The 26,788-nt window shown below is 49.6% G+C and overlaps 10 protein-coding genes across 10 annotated transcripts; 6 read left to right on the top strand and 4 right to left on the bottom strand.

The window, feature by feature from the left end:
• Positions 1–58: 58 nt before the first annotated feature.
• PHYSODRAFT_508758 (hypothetical protein) lies at positions 59–1,470 on the top strand (the record flags this gene model as incomplete). Its single annotated transcript, XM_009530349.1, has 5 exons — positions 59–153; positions 262–362; positions 442–615; positions 684–766; positions 862–1,470. The coding sequence occupies 5 exons, from the start codon at positions 59–61 to the stop codon at positions 1,468–1,470; spliced, it is 1,062 nt and encodes a 353-aa protein (XP_009528644.1).
• A 508-nt stretch (positions 1,471–1,978) lies between these two features.
• Positions 1,979–3,166, top strand: PHYSODRAFT_360793 (hypothetical protein; the record flags this gene model as incomplete). The annotated part of the gene is made up of 1 exon (XM_009530350.1): positions 1,979–3,166. One exon carries the CDS (start codon positions 1,979–1,981, stop codon positions 3,164–3,166), a length of 1,188 nt encoding a protein of 395 aa, XP_009528645.1.
• A 482-nt stretch (positions 3,167–3,648) lies between these two features.
• Positions 3,649–4,208, bottom strand: PHYSODRAFT_333201 (hypothetical protein; the record flags this gene model as incomplete). The annotated part of the gene is made up of 4 exons (XM_009530351.1): positions 3,649–3,708; positions 3,783–3,949; positions 4,027–4,091; positions 4,168–4,208. 4 exons carry the CDS (start codon positions 4,206–4,208, stop codon positions 3,649–3,651), a joined length of 333 nt encoding a protein of 110 aa, XP_009528646.1.
• A 6,809-nt stretch (positions 4,209–11,017) lies between these two features.
• PHYSODRAFT_301676 (hypothetical protein) lies at positions 11,018–11,719 on the top strand (the record flags this gene model as incomplete). Its single annotated transcript, XM_009530352.1, has 1 exon — positions 11,018–11,719. One exon carries the CDS (start codon positions 11,018–11,020, stop codon positions 11,717–11,719), a length of 702 nt encoding a protein of 233 aa, XP_009528647.1.
• Positions 11,720–12,831: 1,112 nt separating this feature from the next.
• On the top strand, positions 12,832–13,701 carry PHYSODRAFT_301677 (hypothetical protein; the record flags this gene model as incomplete). Its single annotated transcript, XM_009530353.1, has 3 exons — positions 12,832–13,267; positions 13,364–13,374; positions 13,417–13,701. 3 exons carry the CDS (start codon positions 12,832–12,834, stop codon positions 13,699–13,701), a joined length of 732 nt encoding a protein of 243 aa, XP_009528648.1.
• Positions 13,702–15,709: 2,008 nt separating this feature from the next.
• PHYSODRAFT_506259 (hypothetical protein) lies at positions 15,710–16,631 on the bottom strand (the record flags this gene model as incomplete). The annotated part of the gene is made up of 2 exons (XM_009530354.1): positions 15,710–15,834; positions 16,529–16,631. Coding segments are annotated over 2 exons (228 nt in total), but the record flags the coding sequence as incomplete, so codon positions are not given.
• A 2,239-nt stretch (positions 16,632–18,870) lies between these two features.
• On the top strand, positions 18,871–19,290 carry PHYSODRAFT_510129 (hypothetical protein; the record flags this gene model as incomplete). Its single annotated transcript, XM_009530355.1, has 1 exon — positions 18,871–19,290. The coding sequence occupies one exon, from the start codon at positions 18,871–18,873 to the stop codon at positions 19,288–19,290; it is 420 nt and encodes a 139-aa protein (XP_009528650.1).
• Positions 19,291–21,324: 2,034 nt separating this feature from the next.
• On the bottom strand, positions 21,325–21,618 carry PHYSODRAFT_421352 (hypothetical protein; the record flags this gene model as incomplete). The annotated part of the gene is made up of 1 exon (XM_009530356.1): positions 21,325–21,618. A coding segment is annotated over one exon (294 nt), but the record flags the coding sequence as incomplete, so codon positions are not given.
• Positions 21,619–21,815: 197 nt separating this feature from the next.
• On the bottom strand, positions 21,816–22,828 carry PHYSODRAFT_505500 (hypothetical protein; the record flags this gene model as incomplete). The annotated part of the gene is made up of 2 exons (XM_009530357.1): positions 21,816–21,881; positions 22,667–22,828. Coding segments are annotated over 2 exons (228 nt in total), but the record flags the coding sequence as incomplete, so codon positions are not given.
• Positions 22,829–23,463: 635 nt separating this feature from the next.
• PHYSODRAFT_301678 (hypothetical protein) lies at positions 23,464–23,862 on the top strand (the record flags this gene model as incomplete). Its single annotated transcript, XM_009530358.1, has 1 exon — positions 23,464–23,862. One exon carries the CDS (start codon positions 23,464–23,466, stop codon positions 23,860–23,862), a length of 399 nt encoding a protein of 132 aa, XP_009528653.1.
• Between the last annotated feature and the right edge of the window lie 2,926 nt (positions 23,863–26,788).

Here is a 26,788-nt window from a genome sequence, read left to right on the forward strand (position 1 = left end):
AGTGACGAATACAAAGGGCAAGTGACCTTTTTTTCGTTATTGTTGCAATATGCCGCAGATGGGCGGGAGCATCCGCGAGGAGGTGGAGGTGGCGCTGCACGAGCACCGCTTCCTCGTGACCAAGCTGCTGGAGTCCCTCAACACAGCCTCACTGTACGTGCACCCTATCTCTAATCCCACCGCTGCGTGGCTCCAATCCGAAGTATTTCTCATGTAATCTAGCGCCTTATAACATGTGCTCTTCAACTGTATGCTATGCAGGCCGCCGTCCACGATCACCGCCACGAGGCTGCGCACCGTGAACGAGACGTTCAACAAGGTGCTGGAAAAGGACCGGGACCTGCTGGCGGCCGTCAAGAAGCGTGCGTTGGGCTAAAGGCCTTGGTATTGACGAGATAGGAGTGCTCTATTGACACTGAGAGCTGTTGACACTTGACGCAGTGGCCAGGCACCAGGTGGCGCAGAAGGAGCTGCTGCGCGTGGAGGCGGAGATCGAGAGCAAGAAGCAGAAGGTCGTGCAGTATGCAGCGCAGCTGCGGCGCTCCCAGGAGGACATCGCCAATGTGCTGAGGAAACACCGCGTCGTGCTGCAGAACGCCAAGCAGAAGTCCAAAGGTAGAGCTTGGCTTAGCTTGACTTCAAGGAGGAGATGCGTACTGATCTATGTCTGTGTGGCGTTGTAGTGGTTCTCGACCCGCGCGACATTGTGGCGTACGCGCACCGCATTGCCGGCACGACGTCGGCACCCAAGGAGTGGCAGCCCGGAGTACGTGGGCTGATCTCCCCAATAGCGTCCTTTTGTGGAGGTCACGCGCGACTTTGCTGACACTTTATTTCTCTGTGTTTTCTGGTTGTGGTCAGTTCCCCATGTTTGGGTTCATGCCGCCGGCGCCGCAGGAGCACATGATGCGTGCGGGTGTGCTCAGTCGCGGCATCGTGGCGGAGATCGTGACCCAAGGGCCGGAGAAGTACACGTCCACAGCGGCGCGTGTCAAGCAGGACGGCGACGGTGGCGAGGCCATCGAGAAGCTCAACATCCCCATTGGCTTGGGCGCCAGCGACGCGCAGATCCGCAAGCAGATGCCGCCAGGATGGAAGCCCGGCGACCCCGTGGACCTGCCGCTAGACGCGCTGCTGCACTACATGGGCCGGAGTTTCTTCACGGAGCACGGCATCACGCTGCCCGAGTCGTGGAAGACTGGAGACCCGCTGCCGCCCGACGTGATGGAGATCCTGCGCAAGAAGTTCAAGCTGCCGGAGAAGCGTGCACCACTGTACGACGACGAGGTCGTGGACGACGTGGAAGGTCTCCGCAAGAAGCGCAAGCTGGAAGAAGGCGACAAGGCCGAGGACGGTGCCGCCGACAGCGACAGCTCGAGCGACTCGAGCGACAGCGACGAGGAGGCCCCCAACACCATCTCGCTCAGCCTCTCGTCGTCCGAAGACGAGAGCGACGACGACAGCGACTAGAGCCCTTGCTAAAATGGCTACACTTGCACGTCATATGGTCATATGGCTACATGTATATCGCCGATCTTTTGGATCTTTTGCGAAATACCGGACTCGCACGCGTAAACATATCGAGAGCCTGAAATTAGATCCAAGAGCGGTGGGGGTATCTCGTGTGTAGTGTTCTGCAAGTAGAGCTCTACTGCAGCACTGTGGGTTTATCCTCAGCTCAGCTCAGCTCAGTCTAAAGGCGTCAAGCCTCGCTTTTCTTAGCTGCACGTCGCGCCTGCCGACTTCTGGTCACTGGCCCCTCCCACAGTTCACTACGTGCACGCCGGTTCACCTTTGATCGCTTTAGGCCGCGCCCGTCGGCTATAATTACTGCGACTAACTCACTCGCCTCCAGCTCTGGCCCGTTACTCCAGACTCCAGGCTCAGTCTCGATTCACTCCGGCATTTGCAGCGTCCCAGTCGCAGTCGCCTGCCTCCTTCCTCCTTCACCTCTAGCTCGAGCTTTTCGACCAACACCATGGCCACCCGAGCAGTGCAGAAGACGGGCTCGACCGTGAAGCTCCGCCAGCAGGAGGCCACGGCCGCCAATGTGGCGTCGCCCAAGGGCATCTCCATCAAGACGCCGGGCAAGATCCCGGCCGCCGCGAAGGGAGGTGACCACTCGCTCGGGCTGCAGCGCCGTCGGCTGTCCGTGGTGAGCGACAACAAGCTCGTGGACGGCATGGCTGCAGCCACGATCGAGGAAGTGGACAGCAGCGCCCAGGCGCTGGCGGACGGGAGCTGCGCCGTCGTGGCCTTCGCTGGACTCTCCAAGAAGGGCTACGCGCCGTACAACCCGCGCAAGAAGAACCAGGACGCCATGGTCATCAAGTACGACGGCAACACGCAGTCGCTGCTTTTGTGTGTGTTCGACGGCCACGGAGAGGCCGGTGACGGCGTCTCTGGGGCCATTCGCGACCGGTTTGCGACTGAGCTCTTCGCACACGCCAAGTTCGAGCGGTCCGGAAATATTCAACAGGACGCTGAGAGCTTGCGGACGGCCATTACGGACACGCTGCGGTCTGTGGAGCAGACTGTGCTACGAGACCCCAACATCGACACGGAGTTCAGCGGAACGACTGCGGTTGTGACTGTGGTGCGCGATAACCTCGTCGTGGTCGGCAACGTCGGTGACTCGCGGATCACGCGTGGATTCGTGAAGCTTCTGGGTCCGTCGGGTCCCGAGGCGCTCGGCTGCCAGGAGCTGTCTATTGACCACAAGCCCGACCGACCGGACGAGAAGGCTCGCATCATTGCCAGCGGTGGCCGCGTGTTCGCTGTCGAGTACGACGACGGCATTGACGGCCCTCCCCGTGTCTGGCTCGGCCACATGGATGTCCCCGGTCTCGCCATGTCCCGCTCGCTGGGTGATGCGGTCGCTCACACTGCTGGAGTTCTGTCGGAGCCGGAGTTTACTACGCGATATCTCGACGAGAACGACCGATGCCTCATTGTGGCGACGGATGGTCTGTGGGAATTCATGTCGAACGAGGAGTGCATGGAGATGGCCATGGGGCAGCAGGACCCCAAGGTGGCAGTCGATCTTCTGATCATGGAGGCAAACCGCCGCTGGATGAAGGAGGAGCAGGTCATCGACGACACCACGATCATCGTGGCTTACATCGACACTGTCGGCCTGAAAGATAGCGCCAAGGCCGCCTCATAAACGACGAGGGCGAATTTATAAGCACTTCAGCAAGTTGCAAAACCCCAAGATCTCTACAGTATCATCGCCCGCACACATTTTGCTGCCTTTACTACACACCTCTAGACAACGATTAGCTTGTCCGGATTAAATAATATAGCCACGAGCTCTCATGCATACTACACAGCTTCGTTTTATTGTACTATCTGATAGGAATCATGCACGTTGAAGTTGTCACCTGGAGTGTTGAAGCGATGACGTAACTTTTCGACAGTCGTTGGGCTTATCAATTGACGAGACATTCGTAACGCAACACAAGTCAAGCCAAGAGAACACTGAGCTCATGGGGGGAAAGCGAATTGGTATCATTGTGCTCTTTACATGGAAACGGAAACGCTGCCCTCTGCGCAGGAGCTAATTAGCTCGCACGATGATGCTCTGCTTCTTCAGCAGAAACACATTTTCCAACCCGTCGCCGTCGACTTTACTCCCATACGCTGGACTTAAAAGTCGTCGTCGTCATCGTCGTCGTCCTCATCACTGAAGTACGTTCGCCGCTTCATCTGCACCAACACAACGAATAAAAACACCTCGTAAGATTCTACGGCAAAAATCTCGATCTTCCTGGCCATCATACCGTGACTTTGGTGCGCTGCTTCTCCTCCGAGACGCCCACTTGGTTCAGCAGGTCGATGAGCTTGTCCTCGTCGATCTTGGCCGTCAGCTGACCGCGCTGGGCCATCTGGATCACCATGTCCTCGATGGCGCGAGCCTTCTCGGGCTTCACGATCGCTATTCTAGCCACTGAACAGCAACAAAACCTCATCGTCAGCCACCGTCACACCCCCAGCAGCTAGTAGTTAGCTTCTTTCAGTACGTACAGCGCTCGCGAGCGTCGGGCAGCATGACCTGCTGCATCATGGACTGGCGCATCTGCTCCTGCTCCCTAGAGACCATCAGCAGCACAGCAAAGACTCAGCTCCAGACCCTCCACAGGCGTCGATACCCCCGCTGACACTCACTGCTGCTTCATCTGCTGCTGCTGCATCTGCTCCATGGACATCTGCGACTGCGCCGCCGTCTTCTCCTAAAGTGGGTAAGGAATGATACACGGCAATGAAGGCTTTGGTTAGGGCGAACCACTGCACGGTTGGGAGCGAGAGCGGGCTCAATCGAGAGCGGAGAGAGTGAGGAAAGTGAAGGTGGGGGTTGTGGCATGGGAACGAGGCTCTACTGGGCCGCAGGGGCGGTAGCTACGTACGCTCATGGTGACCGCTTTGACTCGTTTGGTCTTGTCGTGTGCTTGTTTGTGAATGGATCGATGGACTAGGTGTGCCACATAATGTAGCCATTTTTCGCTCGGGAATATTTATACTGCATTTGGCATTTTTTTTCTTGAGAAAACGTGAAATTGTCCAATTTGATTCAAGCAAGGTTTGACTCGGTAGAGAGATATTCGGCAAATTACACTCGTAGTGTATCCCATCACGGAATACATGTATTGTGCTTTTCAGTTGTTTTGGCAAATCGGACGTGTAAAACAGCTACCTACTAAGACGGGGCTAGGTTATCGGAGCAGATTAGCAGGCCCCTCGTAGGGAATTAGGACCAAGAATTGCTAGTCCGATGGAAGCACTTGCGTAGGTCCTACAAACAGCCGAAAGCCCGAATGTCGTCCATTCTCACGGCATTCGGGGTTTGAGGTCTTACCAAGGACTCCTGTCAAGTCTTGTGGCAGGACTTTCATACGAGCTGACTCTAATACGGTGTATGTCAGACGCAGAATAAACCTAGGTAAGCACGATGCGGTCGATACATTAAACAACCAAGTCTTCTCCCTTCGTCTTCGTGGGTTCCAGCACTGATTGCTTCCCCAAACAAAGCTTGCTTGGCTTGGACGTCCATTGAACGGAGAGCCTCCGGGAGACCGCTCATCGGACTCGTCCGAGATTTGCATCTCAGATTTAGAGACCCCCAACCTCAGATTAACTGACCTCCAAAGTCCTACGTAGGACTCGGCAAAATGACCGAAAGGCACAATACCCCATTTCCGCAGCCAATGCTCTATTTTTTCTGGTCTTAACATCTCGAAATCGAATACGTTAAGAACGCTAAGTACCTTCTTTAATTTCCAAGCTGCACCCACCCTTCCGGCATTTGCTTGATTGACGTAAGCTCGAGAGCACCCGACCAGGGCCACGCGTATATCACGACCTTGTACTTGTTTGTTTTGCATGCCACATCGAAGAAGTCGTATCCAACATCCTATTCGGAGTCACCGGCGCAAGCGATCACAGGAAAACTGTATTTGGTACCGATTTTCAGTGGCAGCGTTCATCACATCTGTCTTCTGGGCAAAGGGGGTAGCCGACGCCACTTTGAGATAAATGTCAACACCAGGGCTGTAGGCCTGATCGCCGACAACAGAACAAAGAAGTCACTGTCGTCAGCCGTTTCGTCCCTTGCTTTGCTGACTTGGTGTGTCTTGGTTTTGGCGGTAGCCGTGGCCAGCAACGCAAAATATGCGAGAAGGAAGGATGAGATGCGCATGGGTGCCGAAAGTTGAAGAGCGGTGTCGATTGAGCTTGTCGAGTGCCGAGTAACTTTGGGAATGACACCTGGTTAGCAATGCTGACTCAGTAGAACGATTAATGATCACGCGGGCCCAAGAGTCAATTGTTCACCACATGTAAGTGATCACGAGCCAAATGATCACCTCCAAGTGTATTCGCAGATCGAAGAACTGTTGGATGACATCGAATAACATTCGCGCTACATTTGTAGATTCTCCGCCATATATCAAACGACATTCATGCTACATGGAACCATGAAGCTGCTTATGTCGATCGGTCTTCCTCGATGTAGCCCCATAAAAATAGGAGACATTTACCCTGAAACTAGAACTGCTTGTTATTCTTCATGTAGAGACTTAGTTCCGTAAGCGTTTGGCATTCCCGCTCTTGTACAGTACAGTACATATATTTACAAAAATGCGGTACAACAACGCAGAATATTTCGTAAACATTTGGTGTTGTATTTATTGTAGTCACAACCCAAAACCAGGGCGTCACCAACCGCTCATTCCACAAATTTCACCACCGGCCACAAGTGTCCCCGCCTCCCCGTCCTCCACGTCTACCAAAATCCAAGACTAATCATGCGATCAACCAGCTTGGCGCTGGCAATTGGGGTTATTCTCCTATTCCTGAACGTCAATGTTCACTCCGAACCGACGAAAGATGGTCCGGCGGCTAGAACTGGCACGGTGCTGCTTAACGAAGTCCATGGTGACAGAGTTAGCGACAAGGCTTTACTGACAAGTAACGAAATGAGGGACGGCGAGCTTGTAGAAGAAGAAAGAAAGATAAACTTGTCCAGGTGGAAAAAGTGGACTCCGTGGACATCCATTTACAAGGACGCGCGAGTATACAAAAAGTGAGCTGCGGAGCAGTTGGAACGATTCCAACAGATCGCGGCGAAGAAGAAGGCAGAGAAGGCGGCCGAACTAGCCAGGAACGCAAAGCTACGAAGTCAAAGGGCTTGATGAGCTTCTCGCAGATGCCAACAATTTGCAGTTCGAAAAACTGTCTTTTGTTGAAGATACTGACATCTAACGACATTCTTGCTATCCTATATGGAACTGTGAATCTCCTCAATCAGTTCAGCGATCGGATTGAGAGGCAGGCGTCAGATCGAAGCCTGTTAAGATCTGTAATAAAGGTGTAGTTGAGCATATATCGGCGGGTCTGTCTGGCCTGTGAAGGTGCCATCATAACCGTGGGGCTCGTGCAGCGTGCCATTCCACCAAGCTGAAAGCGAAATACTTTTAGAAGTTTGAGTAGCAGATAACTACGCTTGGTCACTTGGTGGCCATTATCATACACACACGCTCAAGAAAAATATGAATGGATGCGTTATAGATCGCCTTACTGGTATTGTTGAAGTGCACCGCTAAGTACGGTTCCGTTCCGTACCTGAACCGTTGGCACGGTTCACCCTGAACCGTCCTTGAACGCTTCCTATTGGCTAATCTTCGGGATGGTCAACTTGGTTGGCTCGACTGTGCAGCAAGCGGTGATTGCACAAGCAGACACAAGAGGACAACAAGAAGGAGAAGAGGGGAGTAGAGTTTAGAAGGACAAGTAGGACAACTTTGGTAACTTTAATCAACTCACTTCGGCATTTGCCATCAACAACACCGGCGTTCTTCAATAGGTATTCTCGAAAAAAATACTACTACAGCTGCAGATAGTTTTTTTCCAATTATGGATACGTCTGTCCAATCAGAATTCACGTTATCTACTATTAAATAGCTCTAGATTTTACGTTATCAGTTTCGTTTTACTATTCAGCTAGCGTACAGCTTGCCACCGTAGGCGCACGTTCTTCCTGACAGTGTACTTGCTCCCTCGAGCTCATATACAAAGGTGCCCAGAACTTTTTAGCTTACCTTTGGGTATATCACTACCGCTCCAGATAAGCTACAGCATATTATATTCAGAGATGAAATCAACCTATTTCATCTGATCGGCTGGCGAGGACTTTGTTGTTTAGCCAAAGAAGTTAAGCGACAACAATATTTCTCGTTAGGGCTCATAGTGCTAAACGAACGCAATATACCTCACGAGGAAACAGAAATGGTCTACTAAGAATCTTGAAAACTCGACGATGCGTTGAGCTGTCGACTAATACCCAGAACATCTGTGTGTAAGGGATGGACTCCAGCGCAGATGCTGCTTACCAGCAGGTGTGCATATTATGTATTCGACTCTATTATTTATATTTTGAAGTATACTTTTGATTTAAGCACCGGTGCATAAGTCCACATTGTAGTCAAACATAACATCAAAAGCTGACTTGCCACTACTCCCTCGGCGCCAGAAGAGCTATGTACTACAGTAGCAGGTCATGTCTTGTCCGCAGTGATATTACATACATCACGCCTACAGAGAACAGGAATGTTAGAAGAAGAAGATACAAACACAGTCAAACATGGCACCGGGTTTACTCATCGATATTGAGTGGTTTTTTTTTGGCACCAGGCATGTAGACCTCACCACCCCAAAAAAGGATTTCATCGCCAGAGATTTGGGTGGCTCAACGCACCAGAGATTTGGATCAAAGTTTGATCCCGGTGTTTTGATTCAAAACACCAAGCTTTGGGCTGGACCACCATAATAGTTGATAGCGCTGATCGGAAGCATACCAAGACCACATATGTGGTCATTATATTATAATAACGCTTGTACGCTAAGGTAGACTGAAATGTCCCTTGCGGCCTGCCACGTACGTCGCTTTGTGGGTCGTAGATCACTACAGGGACCCATGCCAGTAGTAATTCATGGTTTGGATAACACGAAACTATTGCTTGTTTGGCCACAGTCTTTCCGTATAGGCTGATAGTGCCCAGCTTTCAACACTCTTTGCGGTAGCTGTAAATCCCCGCCGACACAGCTGCAGCGACTGCACGCGTTCGCAGTTATGTAGGTTCATGCGCACTGCGCCGCGAGCTTGTTCCTGAGGAGCGGATCTCCAAGCGCTGACTGTTGAACATCAGCTAGCGCCGGTATGAGGAGCTGCGCGAAGTCGACCCCACAAGCTTACTATGATCGGTCGCCCTCGTTGCCTAATACACGTATTGCATGCTTCGGATAGCGTAGAGGTCGCGCCACGTGACGTTGGTGAAAACTGTTAGCGCTCCATTTTTTTAAGTGGGCTTTTATAGATTTGTACTGAGTCTGGTGCGTGAATAGTTTGCCTTTGAGGAGTTCTGCACTGGTGCAAATGTACTGGTCAAGAGTAATTAGTACTAAATTTTGTAAACTGCTACTAAAACACTGGTGTATGAGATCTGAAGTCACATACTTCACGAATAGGTACGCTCAAGATGTGTGCGCCATGATCTTAAGGTCCGAAGGAATGCTAAGAATGTTGGCTGGGGTGTAGTTCTGGTCAATTACATATAGTCGGATGATCTCGTCCTTCATCTGACGAGTAATGACATATCGACGTTGGGAGGCGACACTTAACCGGTGTTTTCCATCAGCATAGAATACTTTACTCCTGTCGGTTCGCACCGTAGCACCTTCAGCCAGTAAGTACACACTGGTGAGCCTCGGCGTTGCATGTTGTAGTAATACACCCTGGAGCGCATCCCGTGCTGGTCGATGATGATCGCACAGACTGTGCATGTGCGCGAAGTGCTGTGGTAGGTCGTCAATGATCTCAAGCCATCAATGTTCTGGAGCGCTGCTGCCTCTGATGATACCCTGACTATCTGGAATTGTTGTTGGGCGAGCAGTCGAGATTCGCCCTGGTGCTTAGAGCTGTGCCCAAATATAGCAACCGTATGGATTGGTATGCGCATCAGGTTATGCTCAATATTAAAGGGTATAATTCGTAATCAGGCCTTAATCGAAAAATCAAGAGTTTTTGTCGATGATAACAGCTCACTCTATACCTCACCTGCAAAAAATGATAACAACATTTTTTCATCCCTGAAAACGAAAACGAAGATATTGTTTCCATTGCACAAAGTTGTCTGCTGAGCTTTTGCGTTGCCGGATATTTTCGTCGTGTCTGTAGATCATCTTGAAACTGGAAAACATCGAAAACAAACTACGACCTAACTGATGGAACAGGTGTCTAACGAACAGGCTGGAGTAAAAACGGCGTTACTTCGAGTAAGTCCAGACATGGAATTGAACACGAGTACAGTAGTCATCGGTTCGGGCCACATTATCAACTTTGGTGTCGAGAAGGGGTTCCAAACATCTTCGTGGCCCAGCGTATATGGGTCTTACGGAATACGGATAGTTTGTGGCCTCGAAAACCTTATCGTGCAACGCACGATAATAACTAGGACGCCATCGTCATGTAGCTATTAACTAACTTATTGCCGGCAGCGGCGGCGCTTGGCTAGTTTAAGACAAAGACTTCGACTTTTACATTTAGCAGAGCCACCCACCTCCTCAGTCAGCGCTCTATTTGTCTTAGCATCTCGAAACCGATTACGCAAAGACTATGGAACTCTTTGCAGACACCCTTCCTTATATTCCATGAAGCGCCCACCCTTGCGGCATTTGCTTGATTGACGTAGCTCAAGAACTCCCGTCCAGGACCACGAGTATACCACGACCTTGTACTCGTTTGTTTCGCATTCGCCCTTGAAGTCCCACGCAATTCCAACTTCGTCTTTGGATCCTACGTCACATGCGTACACAAGAAAAGTGTACTTGGTTCCACTCACGCCACGGTCAACGCGCTTCTTTCGACAGCAACGCCAGTGGCCCTCACGAGGAGATAAGTATCAACATCGCGGCTGTAGGTAGTCGTGTTCGTAATCGCTGAGAACAGAACAAACAGGTCACTGTCGTCAGCCCATTTGTCGCTTGTTTTGTTGTCTTGGGACCCCTTGGATTTTGGATTTGGCGGTAGCCGTGGCCAGCAGCGCAAAATATGCGAGAAAGAAGGATGAGATGCGCATGGGTGTCGGGAGGTTGAAGAGCGGTGTCGATTGAGTGCAGAGTAACTTTGAGAATGAAGCCTGGTTAGTAATGCTGACTCAGTAGAACGATTAATGATCACGGGAACTAAAGAGCTAAGTGTTCACGAAGTGATCACGAGCCAAATGATCACTCAAGTGAGGTGAGACAAATGTGCATTCCATGTACTCTAAGTATTTTGTACATGTACCCGTGTATCGGGACTGCTAGGGGTGATCATTTGGCTCGTGATCACTTTCTTCAGTAGTGAACATTTGTCTCTTTGGTTCCCGTGATCATAATCGTTCTACTGAGTCAGCATTGCTAACCAGGCTTCATTCTCAAAGTTACTCAGCACTCACCAAGCTGCTCTCAACTCCCGACACACATGTGCTCCTCATCCTTCCCTCTCGCATCTTTTGCGCTGCTGGCCACGGCTTCCGCCAAATCCAAGGAACCCCAAGAAGACGAACCAAGAATCGAGATTTTCGACGACAGTGACGTGTTTGTGCTGGTTTCAGCAGTAACGAACACGTCTACCTACAGCCCTGGCGTCGACATTTATCTCAAAGTGACGTCGACTGGCCCCTCTGTCAAGAAGACAAATGTGATGAACGCTGCCCGCACTGGGAGTGGTACCAATTACAACTTCCCTGTGATTGCTTGCGTCGGCGGCTCAGAAGACGACGTTGGCTTTGCTACAGCCAACGATGATGAATGTGACCGCGTATCGGAGAACTACAATGTCGAAGTCTTTTTGGATCCGTGGTCGGATGTTCTTGAGCTCAGGAAAATCACAAAGATGCCGAATGGTTGGGGGTTCGGCATTGGCTTGAGCGCTGAAGGGCTCAAACGGATTAGCCGGCAACTAATAGAGCGGGGTGATGACCCGCCCGTCCTAGTTGGTAGCAGAAACGAATACGAGGTGATAATTAGTCAACCTCTGATACTTAACATGGGGCTATTGGCGGTTCAATTGTCTCAACATCATTGCATGTTTGGAACACTGCTGAATATAGGTGTCGAGCTCAACGTACATGATACAACTGAAGGAGTCAGGGATCCACAACATAGACTAGGGGTGGTCTAAGCTGTTTGAAATACGGAATTATACTTTTAAGGTGGGTCCACGACTTTTTTTTAAAAATAATTATGTGCCTGCACGAAGTATTAATAGTGATCTGAATTCAGCTTTATATCCTCAGAACTCTTTTGGACACATTGGCACCAAGTAGCTAAAGCCACCGTCTCATGCTATAAACACCCTCGTCGGAGCTAGTTCATTCGTGACTTGCTAGAGATTAACGCGTATGTGTGCATTAGGGATGCAAAGTCTTCGCCACGTTCTGCATCGAATATTCAGGTCCTTCGTCGGCTTCCAAGTGGATCTACGAGGGCACTACTCGGTGAACCGCATGCAAGACTTTAATAACTACCACCGCACCACTTCGGTATTTTGAGCTCTCCTCTTTTGCTTCATCCTGCCGCTGCCGTGCCTAGTATTCTTCGCAATGATAGAAGCTGCACCATTGGCATCACCAAGCGACGGTTCCACAGCGAACTACATGTACTGGATCCGAAACTTCATCTCGGGGATTCTACCCACGAGAGCCATCATGGAGCAGATTCACATCGGCGTTCCAGGTCTGAACATAACCTCCACGCAGCGGCTCGTTCTATCGATCGTCGCCATGCTAGCGTCTACAGCTTACCGCATGACATTCTCGAGTTGGATCGGTTTCTCGATCCCTTTCCAGCTCATGTTTGGATTCCCGGCGTTCAGCTTCGCACTCGGCATTTGCTTTATGGGTTTCTTTGGCCGGATCCTAATGCGAGATCGCGCATTGCGGGGGGTATTATTCAAAGCTATCGTGATGCTCAATTCCCAGGTTCTACTGACGATTGTGTACACCTTGTACTTATACGGCTTCGGATCGGTTGGAGAATCCGGTCAGAGGTTCTACGTCCTACTGCTTCCAATAATCAAGATCATGGCTTAAAATTTGATGAGCGCAACGTCTGGTACCGCTTTTGACCTTTTTGCCCCAGATCATGATCTTCAACGTCGACGTCTTCAATGGGTTGCACGTTTCGAGCTCCATGAAAGTCTCCAACAGTCTTTCTACGACCTGTCTCGTGTTGATATTCGACGTGGTTCAAATGCTAGTGTCCATCTCAGACATCAGTAAAATGATGAAGTAAATGGACACCTTGCGACGTAAGATCCCAGTCAACCACGCTTTGAAGTCAGCCAGCTTTATTGATATCGCGTTGCAAATTACCAAGGAAGATAACCAAGCACGGACCTACCTTGGCGATTGCCGCTACGACTCTCCGGTATCGATACTACGAAACTGTCGCGTCGAAAGTGAGGGTGACATCAGTTCTATCGGTCGGGCTACAAAAGCTTCCGTTCAAGTGTCACCTGCGGCTGCACAAGGCGCATCAGTTATGGTGAGACCCGCACAGCACCCGGAGCCACGAATGGAAGATTTATTGGACGAAAGGAATCTGCTGATGAACGTTTTCTCATCAAAAGAACGAAAACTATTTGTGCACAAGACAGCCCGGGTTCTCTTCACTACGGAGTTCGTCATGCTCACCGAGTACACGGAGATCATCGTTCCTCTAATCTACTGTAAGCATATTGTTTTTTCTTTGGTTTCTGTATTTCTTTATTTACTTATTTTTTATTGTTACGGTGTTATTGATCTACTTCATGGCATGCGTACAGGTACCTACACGGTCTCAATGTTTTTTTAACCAAATCGACCCTATTACCTGCAGCTCAAGTCACTTGATGAAGTTGGTCTTCACGAGAAGATCGATAGTGTGCTTACGTATACGGCGCTAGAGTTTGTGTCGTTACTGACAATCGGCTACGTGATTCAACGAAAGCAGAGAATTTCCATGCTACGCTTGATTTCGTTCGTCTTGGATAAAGGCTGGCGAATGGTGCAAGCAAACCTGTGCCTCTGGATTTCCTTCACAATTGAAAGCTCCCTAGAACATAGCGGTAAGAACGCTCGTAAAAATGTTGTGGTGAGCTGTATGAAGGCTTACATTATATAAATGCACCACAGGAAGCGACTACAGCTTTTCATTCAGCTGGCTCAAAAGCAAAAAGTAAGCAGTACAGCGGCTCCAGAAAGTCACCGCCCAGGCAACTTCAACATCGATTTTGGGCAATAGCTAGACAACCCTAATCGGGTCGCAGTGCTGCGGGTACGAGTAGAACCGCCAGCGAACCCCAAGACGAAAACATTAGCCAATAATATCGGTTCGCGGGAAGTGTTCCGCCAATCACCGTTTATTCAAAACAAGGTGCAAATATAGTGAGCGCCCAGTGGCTGGCCTCTTGCCAATTATATAAAATTTTGTATCGAGGGTCACAATGTTGCACGAATGTTGCTCGATCGAAGCCATGCATTTTGGCGGCAACGCAGCGATCGTTGCCGCGCTAGTTGCTCTCATTCTCCTATTCACCTCACTTGGAACAAGTCAAGCTCAACTATGGACCAAGGACGTCGCCAGCACTCGCACGAGATCCGTTATCTCTGCGTTAGCAAGTGGAAGAAGGGCTACAGCTACTCTAGAATCGCGAGGGAGCAGGAGATGGCCCGCTCGACAGTGCGCGATATTATCGCACACTTCAAGTTGAATGACCACTGTGTCGTAGCTCCGCGCCAAGGCCGCCCCCGGCTCACTACTGCCTGCGATGACCGCCGCATTCTCCGAGACACTGAGACCAACCGGTTCTCAAGCGCGGCGGTCCTGGCTGTTGCAGTTTCCAAGGACACTGGCCGCGTGGTGTCGCCGCAGGTGGTGCGCAACCGCCTTAACGCAGCCGGCCTCAACGGCTGCTCTGCTAGGACGAAACCTTACCTCTCCAAGAAGCACCGCAAGCAGCGCCTCGCCTACGCAAAGAGGCTGGCTCATCTGGAGAAGGACGACTGGGCCAATGTCCTCTTTACAGACGAGGCATCGGTGGAGCTGCACGGTACCAGCGGTCGTGTCTCGGTGTGGCGCCGGACACATGAAGCCTTCCATGAGAAGTGCGTCGTGCCGACCTTCAAGTCCAGCCGCAAGTCGTTGATGGTGTGGTCCTCCATCTCAGCAGACGGCGTCGGCACGATGCACTTCTGCGAGAAGTCCGTGGACGGCGCCTACTACCGACACCTGCTTCAACAGGAGATCCCGATCACCCGCCAGCTCCTCGGTCTACCCCAGCCTACCAACTTCGTCCAGATCTCAACCCAATTGAGAATGTGTGGGCGATCATAAAGCGGGAGCTGAATCGCCAGCCAGCAACCTCTATTGAGGACCTCAAGGTAAAGCTCCTTGAGATATGGACATGTCATTCGCAAGTGCATGCTTTCCATGCCGACTCGCCTGGACGCTGTGATCGCCAGCAAGGGGGCTCACACGAAGTACTGATTTGTGACTTGATTTTTGTATGGGAACGAGGTGGGCGGTGATTTTTATCACCGTGTTTTGTAATTTTTGCCAGATTTTTCCTGATAAAAATACACCAACGTTACGTTTTTCCTATTCATTGACCTTCACTTGTAGTTTATCCTTTTGCGGTTCCGCTCGTGTTTCTCCGACAGGAAAATATGATCTAGTTCGTGAGCAGTTGCCAAATATATTAGCTGTATACTATGTGGGCGGTGACTTTCTGGAGCCGCTGTAGTATCGACAGGCATTTTGTTTTTGATAAATATTTTTTTTGCCAAGGAACACAAAGCCATACAAAGGATTGCAAAACGTTTTGCGCAACATGTGTCAGTACGAACCAAACTGTGATTTTAAAAGTACTTGGAAGAAGAAGTAGATCCTGTTCGAGATAGCCAGACACTTGTTGTAAAACTCAAAGCTAACAATAGCAATGAAAGTGCCAAAACTACGTTATTCCTGCTCTACGTGTGGAGTTTCCGTGTCATGACCCAAACGATGAGCTACGGAATAAGGCTAAAAGATGTGATACAAGCATTTCAAGCCCCATCACAACTCAAGAATGTTTTTACAGTCTCCAGTGTGCAAACTTGTTTGCGTTGCAGTGCAGGAACCACAGCAACTCTCAATCCCCGCGATTTACCACGTTGTTTACGACAAAGTTTGTGCAGCCTTTTGAGCGATGAGTGTGGAGCCATTGCACGACATGAAACGGGCCGAGGTCCATGGCCGCTTTAGTGCAACCTTCGGCTTGATTCCAGTGCAATCATTTCTCAATCGCCAAATGACCGGGACTTACTAAAGCTACGTGATAAAATTGCTAGAGCTACTTAGAGGTACCCAGATTTTGGTACTCCCAGTCGGTTGCTGTAGAACCTGTAATCTTCCTACAAACAATTCGCCAAGACACACGACAAACAAACACGCCCGATTCCCTCGTAAGCTTCGCTGTGACTGAAGCCATTCTGCTCGCCCATGAACATCCGGAATGACCAACCATCTCCTTACCAGGAAAAAGGGGCTGAGGTAAGGATACAAATACTCATCAAGGAGCCGCAACGATGCACCGAAAATGAGAGCACGCGCTCATATACCTCACCGCCAAACACGCAGCGCATCAAAGAAGTCATCGTTGTGTCAACGTCGCTGAGTTCGCTGCTGTTTGTCCAACAAGCGGTTTTGCTATACGTGTAGCTGTTTATCGGAGAACTTAGCATCTATTATAGCTGTTCCAGATATTACCTGTAGTCCTGGTGGGCATCAAGTATCGCTGTCAAGGTGCAAGCAGGATGGCAAGAGCCCCCTAGGCACTGAAGATTCTTCAGCATCAGAACTGCTAGAGCTTACGAATTGTGTACCAAAATATGGGTACCACCAAGTAACTCTAGTACTTTTGTCACGTAGCTTTAGTATGTCCCTTTGCAGCTCCATCCATTGCTACCACCGTACAGCCACTTGACTACGTGACAATGTCCATTTGTCGCCGCCTCATTCATTCCTTGAGTCGTACAACCAGCGATCAAATTAACGCGTAGCCATTTCACAACGTATGGCTACACCTGCTCAGTTGCGTTTCCTACTATCGGCGCTACAGCAAGTCTGAATCGCTTCGAGCACCTTCACATGCCCACCGCGCAGCAATTGCACCATTAATACCAGCTTTTCATTTTCGGTGTCGAACACGTTAGCATTTCTTTCTGTTCACGAAAAATCCCTCCCACAGCCATCGCACGACTTGAGCATGACCATTTTTCCAGCTCCGGCCACAGTATCGAGAGTGACTCTGGCCGTCGTGCACAACGCACAAGTTGACAGCTTCAGATCTGAAGCATCTGTCCCACCCCTCCGTGCGCTGGAGAGCGGTCTCAAGCGCCCGCGCTCAAAAATATCTCGCAACTTGTAGATGCCCGTCGCTGCCGCGGTGTGAATCGCAAGACTCGCTTCTGCTCTTTCATCTGTGACGTGATTCGGATTGCCGCCACTCCCCTCATCCACATCCTGACTCCAATGGGCTCGATGTCCGAAAAAAATTCGCAGTTCGAAGAACTGTCGATTGGGGAAGGTTTTTGGATGACATTGAACGACATTCACGCTACATTCGTCACTTCACCCCCGTGCGGATGACATCAAACAACATTCACACAACATTATACAGCACTCAATAGAATCCGGTCTGAATTGCACTTACAGCTTTTGATAGATGCCTATTCGCCTCGGAGCTTTTCCTTCTAGATTGATGCCAGAGGAGTGGAGCTCCAGCACAAACATTTTATTGTTTGGAAGAATGCAATTCTTGCTATTGCACAGATAACGTTATGAACATGGACGTTGTTCGTCGTAGTAATGGCATCTGTGACAATTAGAAGCCTCGATGCTGACCTTGAGCACAACTGGTGTCATTACCACATCACTGCATCGTATTAAACTGCATGCGGATCCACAGCACTCAACATAGTACTCACTCATTTCATTAGTGTTAAAGCTATCGATTCAATCTGTTCAGTCTTGGGTCATAACTTATACCCTCCTCTTTCAGACACAGATTTTCTTCTGCATGCATAGAGATTTATTGAAAATCTTTTGGTCACCTGAGTTTGCCGTGACTTAATTTGTCGGCAAGCTGATATTGTGTGAATTCCCACACTCATTGGAATGTGTCTGGATGGATTAGATAAAACATTCCACTACAACTTCGCATAAACTACTTAACGTTTTTAAGTTTATGCGATCCAAGATGGGAAGTATAGCTTGATTTTTTTTTCATTCAACATATTTTTATCCAAAGCCAAATCTATCCGCCGGCAATGCAGTGACGTCCTATACGGTGGCGAACGAATTCATTCAGCGGAAACTCAAAAGAACGGCACCTAGGGTTATGTATTCTCCGGAAAAAAGGCTAAAAGCTACAGCAAAAAGAATGACGACCGTGTATGAAATCGGGAGAAGTATAGTTCAAATCAATCGAGATATAAATGGCTCGTGTGGGGCCATTAAAAATCTACACTCGCTTAGGCATTTTATCTACGAAGACTTTGCATGATTAAGCTTGCCTTAACTACATTGCGACCGGCGGAGACCCACCGATACCATTTACTACTGTAGAATAATCTTCTACTTTATCCTGTTCATGTTAAAACAACTTCAAAGTACATTGATACCGATATTAGTTCAGATCATCCTAATGCTACATGAATGCGGCACGTTCAGTTTAATACGTGATAAATGGCAATAACACACTTGGTCGAATCGAAGCTGGGAGTTTTTGTTGTTGTTAGATATTCAGGCGATCCGGCGCCATGTTTTATCAAACACTCCTACTTTTCTGTACTCCCCGGTTCCTGCAAGAGAGGAAGTCCGGGCGGACATCGTCAACGCGAAGGACAAACACCCGGTGTATCCAACTCCTACACGCGATCGAGATCTGCTAGACCTCAGTCTTAACTTATCAAACTTGAAGCAAATTGCTGGCTTCATGATATCTGCGAATCTGCCACCCTACGGAGAGCTAACGCCAGCTCCAACTCGACGAGTCTGGACAGCGGAGACAGCTCGTCGAACGGAAGTGTTAGTTTTTACTAGCCGAGATGTTTTTAGCTCGAACACTTCCTTTCACGAAAGTTTGTCGTACGAACAATAATAACAGCAACTCCGGTTGAAGTGTACTCATAATTGCCGTCGACTTCCGAAGGAGAGTATGGGGTAGGGCTTGATTCATTGGCTAGAAGGTTACGCGAAACGCTAGTTGACTGTCATTTAGCAAAAGCCAGTGTCACCCTGATGGCCCCAATGCTGGTGAAGATTTTTGCAGTGTTTTTGCTGATGTTCCTCTGCGTCCAGGGCATGACTTTGACTCTGTTCGGCAAGCCCAGCGATACTCCGCGTACGATCAACATCGACGCGGTGACGCAGAGGTGCTACAATATCTACAACTGCTTCAAAGGGCCCAACATATCGGCGACGTGGCAGGGGGTCAAGCGCAACACCAACGTCGTCTTCTACAACAATCCAAGCTGCCAGACGCGCCATGCAGTGAGATCCGGGTCTCCTGACGGCGCGCTCTACTTCTACGATGCCAAGTTCGACAAAACAGTGAAGGCCTTCATGATCTGGGAAACCGGAACTTATACCACGAACGGGGTCTTGGACGCGTGCTATCTCGACGAGAGCGCAACGGTCAACTCGACAGCCGAATCATTCGCTGTATGATGCAGCAAAAGCCACTCTCACGGACAACAGTTCACCTTCAACTATCGGACACTGAATTCCGTTTCATGTTCCCCATTCATAAAAAAAACTACTTTTTTTAAGCGCTAAATATTTAGAGTGCACGTGTTTTTTTCTGTTTTTTCGCCGCCTGTAAGTTTCCGAGCACACCATGCAATCTAAGAAATATAGGATTCTGCCTGGGCATCAGCGCACGTTTTAAAGGCAGGAAGGAATAAAATTACGTTGATTAGCTAGTTGTTGATAACCGTTCTACTAACTACAAAATAACTAAAGTTAAAACTAAATCTGTGGAGTCCTAATCCAACGAGCAGGAGAAGGTAGAATCACCACGTTGGGTTTGTCAAACCCAAGAGTTGAAGTACCAATTATTTGGAGCGAACTGGCAATGCCTTTGAAAAGAAGCAATCAAACTTGGTACACTTGGTTGTACAGTAGTAGATGCAGATGCTTCGGCTGCGAAGCAGGCGATGCCCGAGTACGTCGTTTCCCTGTAAGGGCATCCGTACAAGCTAGCTTCGACCTGCGAGACCCCCCGGATCCACCACCCGGGTCCCCATAATAACCTCGTTTGGTCGAACCGATCGCTTAGGTTCGTAGCATGAGCAAAGTATTGTCGTTCTTGTGGAACAACATCGAACAAATCAGCCACTACGACCATCATTGGGTGCTGTACTCTTTGGCAGGAGACCCAGCTGCGCTCCAGGAGCCGCAGAGACCCGAACGAGCTGAGCTTGTGCAGCGCCAACTCGACCGACGAGTCCAGGAACTGCGAGACGGAGGTGGCGACGTGGAGTAAGTTAGTGAAGTCGCTCTTGGCGCGGAAAATGAGCTTGATCTCTGAATAGCGTGGAAATGTAGTATAGTATAACATGTAGCATTGTCTTCTTTCCTCAAATTCTCTAGTACCAATGAAACGATAAATTTAGACATCTCAAATTTCAGAGCTTCTTCGGGTCGTAGGCACGACTTCGTTACGGTGATGGAGAGCCGTGCCACATAGATTTGTTGTCAGGTTCCCTGATGAGCTTCGTGCAGAGTAAATACAATTTTCCTTAGTCACGTCGGCAACACGGCCGCTCGTCCAGGGTTCCATCAACGCACCACCAATGAGCCAACAACTCCATCTTGTCGGAGGAGATGCCAGAGAGATTCGACATAATGTAGTTGGTCGCTCGAGAGCAAATTGAAAAGTGATATTCGGAACTTAAAGCCCGTACTCTTTTGTATCCTAGACTAGCGACTCACCTCTTGTCCACCCGTTGCAGAGTAATGAAAATTAGATTACCGGGCACTGCGGGCAGCGTCCCAAAATCTAAATATGAAAACTGTCCCGTAAACCGCCCCGTAACCTTTTTACCTTTAGCCCCCGTAATCCGTCTCGTAAACTTACGGTCTCCGTAATTTACTTAACGCACTGCGTTACATTCGGCATGCTGCCCTGGGTCTCCCACGACGTGGGAATGACGAGTGGGTAGACCCCGAGGCCGCGGGCAAGCCAATACCGGTACCATCATGGGCCGCCCATCACCACAACGGCTGAAGTTGTTGGCGGTATGCGGCGGCTTCGTAGTTCTTCAAAAGCACAAATAATGGCTTTGGCGGCACGGGACGGGCTTATTATCAAGTTTTTTTTGTGGTTCGTCAAGGATGCAGAAAAAAGGATGTCTGTCGAGTCTTTACAGCAGAGAGGCGGTTTAGCAAGGTGAAAAAGCACGGGAGTGTGCTATCGGGACTGAAGCGTAGAGCCAAGTTGGGCAGGTACTAATACGATTGATAGGTATAACCTTGGACCGTTGAAATTTAAACGACAGCTTCGGCCGATGAGAGCCCAGTTACATCTACACCGTGCTTGTATGCTTCGTGGGTGCATTCAGCAAGCTCTTGGCACTCAAGTCTCAGAGTTTCCTTGAGTTTCGGGAACTGGACTGCCCAGTAGTACACACCGTCGTTATCACCCTACGACACAACTGTTCCACAGAAGCTCTCGCGTTTGGACACTCCAGCCTTGGTCCTGATGTCGAAATCCCGCATGACGTGCCAATGGAGTGGGTACATGTGCTGCTTTAGATACCGCTTGATCAATACATCGACGGAGAACTGGTGCTCGTCATTGCCTTTATCAAGGCAGCTTTTTGCCTTCCTTTGACCTCCACTTGCTTTTCGCGTTGGTAGTGCAGTGAGAAGTCTACTCACGTTGATTTCCTTTTGCAGAACCATAACCGCGAGAACATGAGAGCACTGCCACCCCGTTTGGGCAAACATTGCACAATCGCACGCGTACTTGCGTCGGACAGCCTGAATCTGCATCAAAACGTTAGTTGAACGAGTTGACATGTCATCATTCTAGCAAATTCGCACCTCTTCAAGCGAAACACGCGCTGATGGGACAAAGTTCGTGATAGTCTCCTGGTGCAGTAGCTTCACGTGGTGGATAGAGAGGCAGTAAAGCTCCACATTTCGAACGGAAATGTCTTTGGGTATTAAACAAATAAACCGATCAAGTACTAGGATGCCTTACCAAAATGCAAGCGATACGTTCCGTCCGTGACACCGAGGATTCCATCCTCGTTCTGGCCGTTATATGCCTTTAACGGGTGATATTTATGAGCTGTTACGTTAGCACTATTCAGCTGTTCCCCACCTACAGCCCCTGTTCGCCTGTCATGAACCCTGTTCAGCTGTTGGTTTCTGTTTAACCTGCTACTTTTTTATGGATTTCTCCTGAGATGAGTGTGGACTGTGGTTTACACACCCTAGACCCCAGCAATAGGAAATCTTACTCCGAGTTGCGGGAACAGGCCCATTCGCAGGAATGCTCGGCAATGGTTTCCACCTCTCGAAATTCCGCGCGGCCCTAATTTGCGAGTACAGTACCAGGTTTTCTTCTGCTACGTGCCCTTGCAATCGCTCACTACCTTCTGCTACACGACCCTACAGCGCTTTGGTTTTACTTCTGCTCTCCATTGATTCTTCAGCAGAAAAGAGCAGTCCATTTGCAACTTACTGGCTATGGGAGTGGCCGATGTACCTATGACTGAAGTGCTTGTGATGAGGTGGTTTTGAATTTTCCAAGAGCAAGTATGCGCGCGAATCGCAGCTTGAGCTTGCAACTGGCATTTAATCTAAAATACTACGTAGTATCTGTTGGAAAACAACAGCTGACCAGGGTCCTTGACAGGTCAATAGGAGCTGTACGGTACCAACGGCTCGACAGTGCTGGAACAACAGGTATTAATTATTTTCCGCCTTTAACACGTTCCAGAAGATGGCGCGTGACGTCAGAATGAGACCGCAGCATTCCGCTTTTTCCCGTCATCTACAGTAGAGCTACTTCGTGCGAGAAGCACTCAAGCACCAACGGTCCGAGCTTGAGATCTTTGTCCATAGAGTCGAACACTGCGAAATCATGCTGCCGATCGAATGGAGCATTAGATGCGCTGCTTGAACCGCGCGGAAAGAACTCATCACTCGTCGTGCACAGGTGTATTGAAGTCCACTCTAGCAACCCCGCAACATTTTAAATTTCGCAGCCACCTACCAACACACAAATGTATTAAGTTCACAATGTGAACTTCACATACAGCTTACAGTTACAAACGCATTGATGTTGATGTTCACCTGCACGCCACTTCATGAGTGTTGCTTTCCTGTTTTGTTTTAGCTGTGCTTCACCAGGAACAAACCCGTAGCGACTAGGTATGTCGATATCCCGATCGAAAAGTATTTTCCTGCACTTCTTGGGGCCACAGCCCAGCAAAATGTCGTCCACCTCCCGAAGAAAAAAACCAGGGATCCCTCGCTTCTTAGCATCGGTAACAGCTCCCATGTGCATACCTGTGTCTTGAAGCCAACATGTCAGCACGTCCTCGTCCCTTGACGGCGCCAAACGAACCCGCTTTTCACAGTTTTCATGCGAAATGCAGCGATAAACGCTTCTACCATCCATCCTATCACCTCGGTTGCCATAAGTGTAGGCAAATGCGTACAGATATCCACCGTAGCCATCGATTCCGAGTCTCGCCGCCTCTGTCGTCTCAAACTCCACTCGATCAACAAACACCAGCTTTTCGTTCAGGATAGGCTCTTCTAAGTCGTCTTCAGACGACTCGAACTCTACCGTCCAACCACTTGCTTGATCTTCGCCAAGGTCCGATGGCAGCTGGGCTAGCCGCAGATACTACCAGCGGCGCCGGTTCTTGCTCTGGTAGCGTAATAGACACGTCCAGTGAAGCTAGTGACGGCGGAACTGGCATGACACTTGGCAGAGGAGGGACAGCTAGACATCGAGAGCTTCGCGAAACCAAAGTTGGCGGCTGGACAGGTGATGCTGCCAGAGCGTTCGCTTCGGTCGTAGCTGCTCTTCCCAGCACAACATCCTTCCATGTTCGGCCGCCTACGGCGGTAGCAGGTTTGAGCGCACATGCGACGCGTCTGGGGCTCTTAGGTGAGCACAGCGGCGTGGGAATCATCACAGCTCGTGGTGACGTTGGCGGTGGTGTGTCTGCGATTACGTCTCAAAGGACAGCCTCGGCAGCCATCAGCTTGGCTTAGTGGCCTACCGATTTACCATCTCACTTGGTGCCCCGCCGTTCCCATGAACGTCCTTGCTAAGTCACCGTGTACAAATCACCTCGATGAACCGCCGCGTTTGTCTTGCTCAAAAGCCCCACCGTGGCGGCACTATTAGGGGGAGTCGAACATTGCCAAACACGTACTCAAGTTATGATCTTGGCCGTGCTCATAATCTCGACAGCATTTTGCTTAACTCTGAAACAAGCCACCTCCGGAGGTGGCTTATCTCTGAAATGAGCAGCTCATTTCAGAGACAAGCAATTCCCTTCTTTGTTCCCTCCTCTACAAATACCTCCAAATTATTCTATTGTACAATATCCTGTGATACACGTTCTAGCTATTCAATGCTGTTAGAAAGGGCTACATCAAATTACATTGTTCTCAGTATCAACTTTGGTATCGCATGTCTCTTGCATAATCAGTATTCCCTACAAAGTTACACACCATCATTTGTTGAAGAAACTGGTCGGGATCTGTAGTGGGACAGATGGCGGAAAAGTTCCCTCCACTCGACTAAGTCCGAAAAATGGAGGGATCGACATGCCACTCCCCCCTCGAAAATGGCTCATCTTTTCGACACTTTACTGCTCAGAATTCTGGCTCGGTTTTGCTCATTATTTTTGGCGTTTTTGAGATGTTCGACTCCCCCTATTACGTTGATTTTGTACTTTATTTTTATTAGATTTACTAATAAAGTTGGGATATTTTGATTTAGAAAATACATTTTAATTTATTGCGGTTTAGTCGGCTAACTACACTCGATACTGCGCGCTGCTGCAGCCTCGCCTACGGATCGCATGTTGAAACAACACGCGCCCGCGGTAGTCGCCCATGATTTAGAAAATACAGGACTTTCGGTCCTGCACTAAGGCTTGAACACCGGTACCCAGGGTACTACATGTACCCTGGACTCAACATTCTGAGATGAATGTAGTCCTATCGATGAGGAGCATTTGGTATGTACACCTACTACTGTAGTATGGTATCATCAGAGATGATAGTGCATAAAAGAGGGAGAGGACCCATCACCAGAGATTTGGAGTACGCCACCACAGATTTAGGCCGCATCACCACAGATTTGGTGCCAAGCACCAGTCAAACGGCTGGCGCCAAATCACCAGATATTCGGGCTGCAGCACCATAAGAAAGGGTTCCATCACCTCTTTATTCGGCTACATCACCACCTGCAAATCTTCTACAGTGTAGTGTATCAGTAATGGCACTGCACATTATTGCCACCATTGTATTAGCGTTGTGTATGTGAATGGATGAGTGTGATGCGTACTGATACGAATTATCATGCATTGTTACGCCGCTCCTACAGCAGCTAGCTAAAACCTACGTCGCTTGGTTTGATCGCATGATTCCCGATTTGAATTGCTGGCAGGCCATGTTGCCGGGCGCCGTCCAGTGTCGTGTGCAAGTGGACCTCTCGCGCCGTCATCGGAGCCTTCGAAGAGTGGGGCGTCATACAAACCTGTTGGGCTTCGAGTAGGAAAATCCCATGTCGAACCCGACGGAAGCGCAGGAGGCTGCAACACGTCATGTGCAGCAGAGATGCAAGCGCGCTCTTCATCTCTCGGTGTTCGATCGGTGGGCAGTGGCTCACCGTTCGCTGCAATATATGCATCTACTGGTCGGTAACCAAAGGGCGCATCTGGACCCCACGGGCGACTGTAGGTATATGCTGTTTGATGCACTGTCAGCCTGGTGGAGGAACCCACCGGCATCTCCATTGCCTGATGAGCGCTCCAACTCTGGTGAGTGTTCCAATTTTGAATTCCATCCTCATACGTCTGAAAGGGCAGCATAGTTGCGTGACTGTGGATCCGTGGGCTGATGATTGTACCATCTCGCGTTGATGTTGCTGTAGCTGATAGTCGAAATGGAGGTCCAATTGCGTCATCGCATACTCGGATTTGGTTGCTGTTTGTTGATTCTTGCGCCCACGGCCCATACACAGGCTGGTTACCTATAAATCGAGGAGGTTGGAGCTCGTCGCTCGTAGCACCGGCTACACTTTGCCCTTGGCGTTCCGCAGTCATGTTGGTTCCCCTTCCACGTGGAGCGTGATTTGTGACAAAATCTTGCTCTGGTGCAGGCATTCCAGGGTAAGGTAGACCAAGCTCGCGTGTTGCGTGGATTATATGCAGACACAGACCAAATTTGCCACTGAAGCGACAGCTGCAAGTCCTCGAAGCCGCATTGACAAACCACCCATCTACCGGCATACTTTGCCATTGTATGCGCAGTACATGAATGGACTTGAACGGCAGATTTATCTTTTTCGGCTCGACGTAAAAATCATTTGCTGCACGACTCTCGGCGTTACCGTATCGGCAACGAGGGCGATGCAAAATCTGAACAAACTGGAGAGGGATATCATCTGCTCCAGCAATCGGTGTTACCGACAGTTCTTGCTTGCGTACAGCCATGGAATACAGAGCCTTTAAGCGTTGAGACACTGCAGGAGTACTTTGGAACGACACTTGTATCTGAAGAAACACAAGTCGAGACTGGTCCAAACGCTCCAGCATTTCAATTGGCATGCTTTCTTGTTCTTGTTTACGAGCTTGAGCGTCTTATGGTACTGTTCAAGCGGGTTATTTGTCGCCGCATAACCTGGTGGCGTCCGAAAGGCTTGACAGTGGCTGAAACGATGGTGCAAAATCCATTGAGCAATGATGTGACCCGCTACTTTTTGGAATGCCACACAAAACTTCGAAGCTGCGCGCCACGCAGCAAGCACGTTCTCCCTCCTCTTCAAATATTCTTCTTCATTTCGGGAGTAGTGGAGGTTGTTGAGGTCGCGAAAAATCATATCAATGGTCACTGCTTCCAGTTTGCCTTGTGTGAGGTCTTTCACATTTTGGCAGACATGGAACCAACACATTAAAAGCTTGGA

Source organism: Phytophthora sojae (genome assembly GCF_000149755.1).
Source record: "Phytophthora sojae unplaced genomic scaffold PHYSOscaffold_5, whole genome shotgun sequence".
NCBI lineage: Eukaryota > Oomycota > Peronosporomycetes > Peronosporales > Peronosporaceae > Phytophthora > Phytophthora sojae.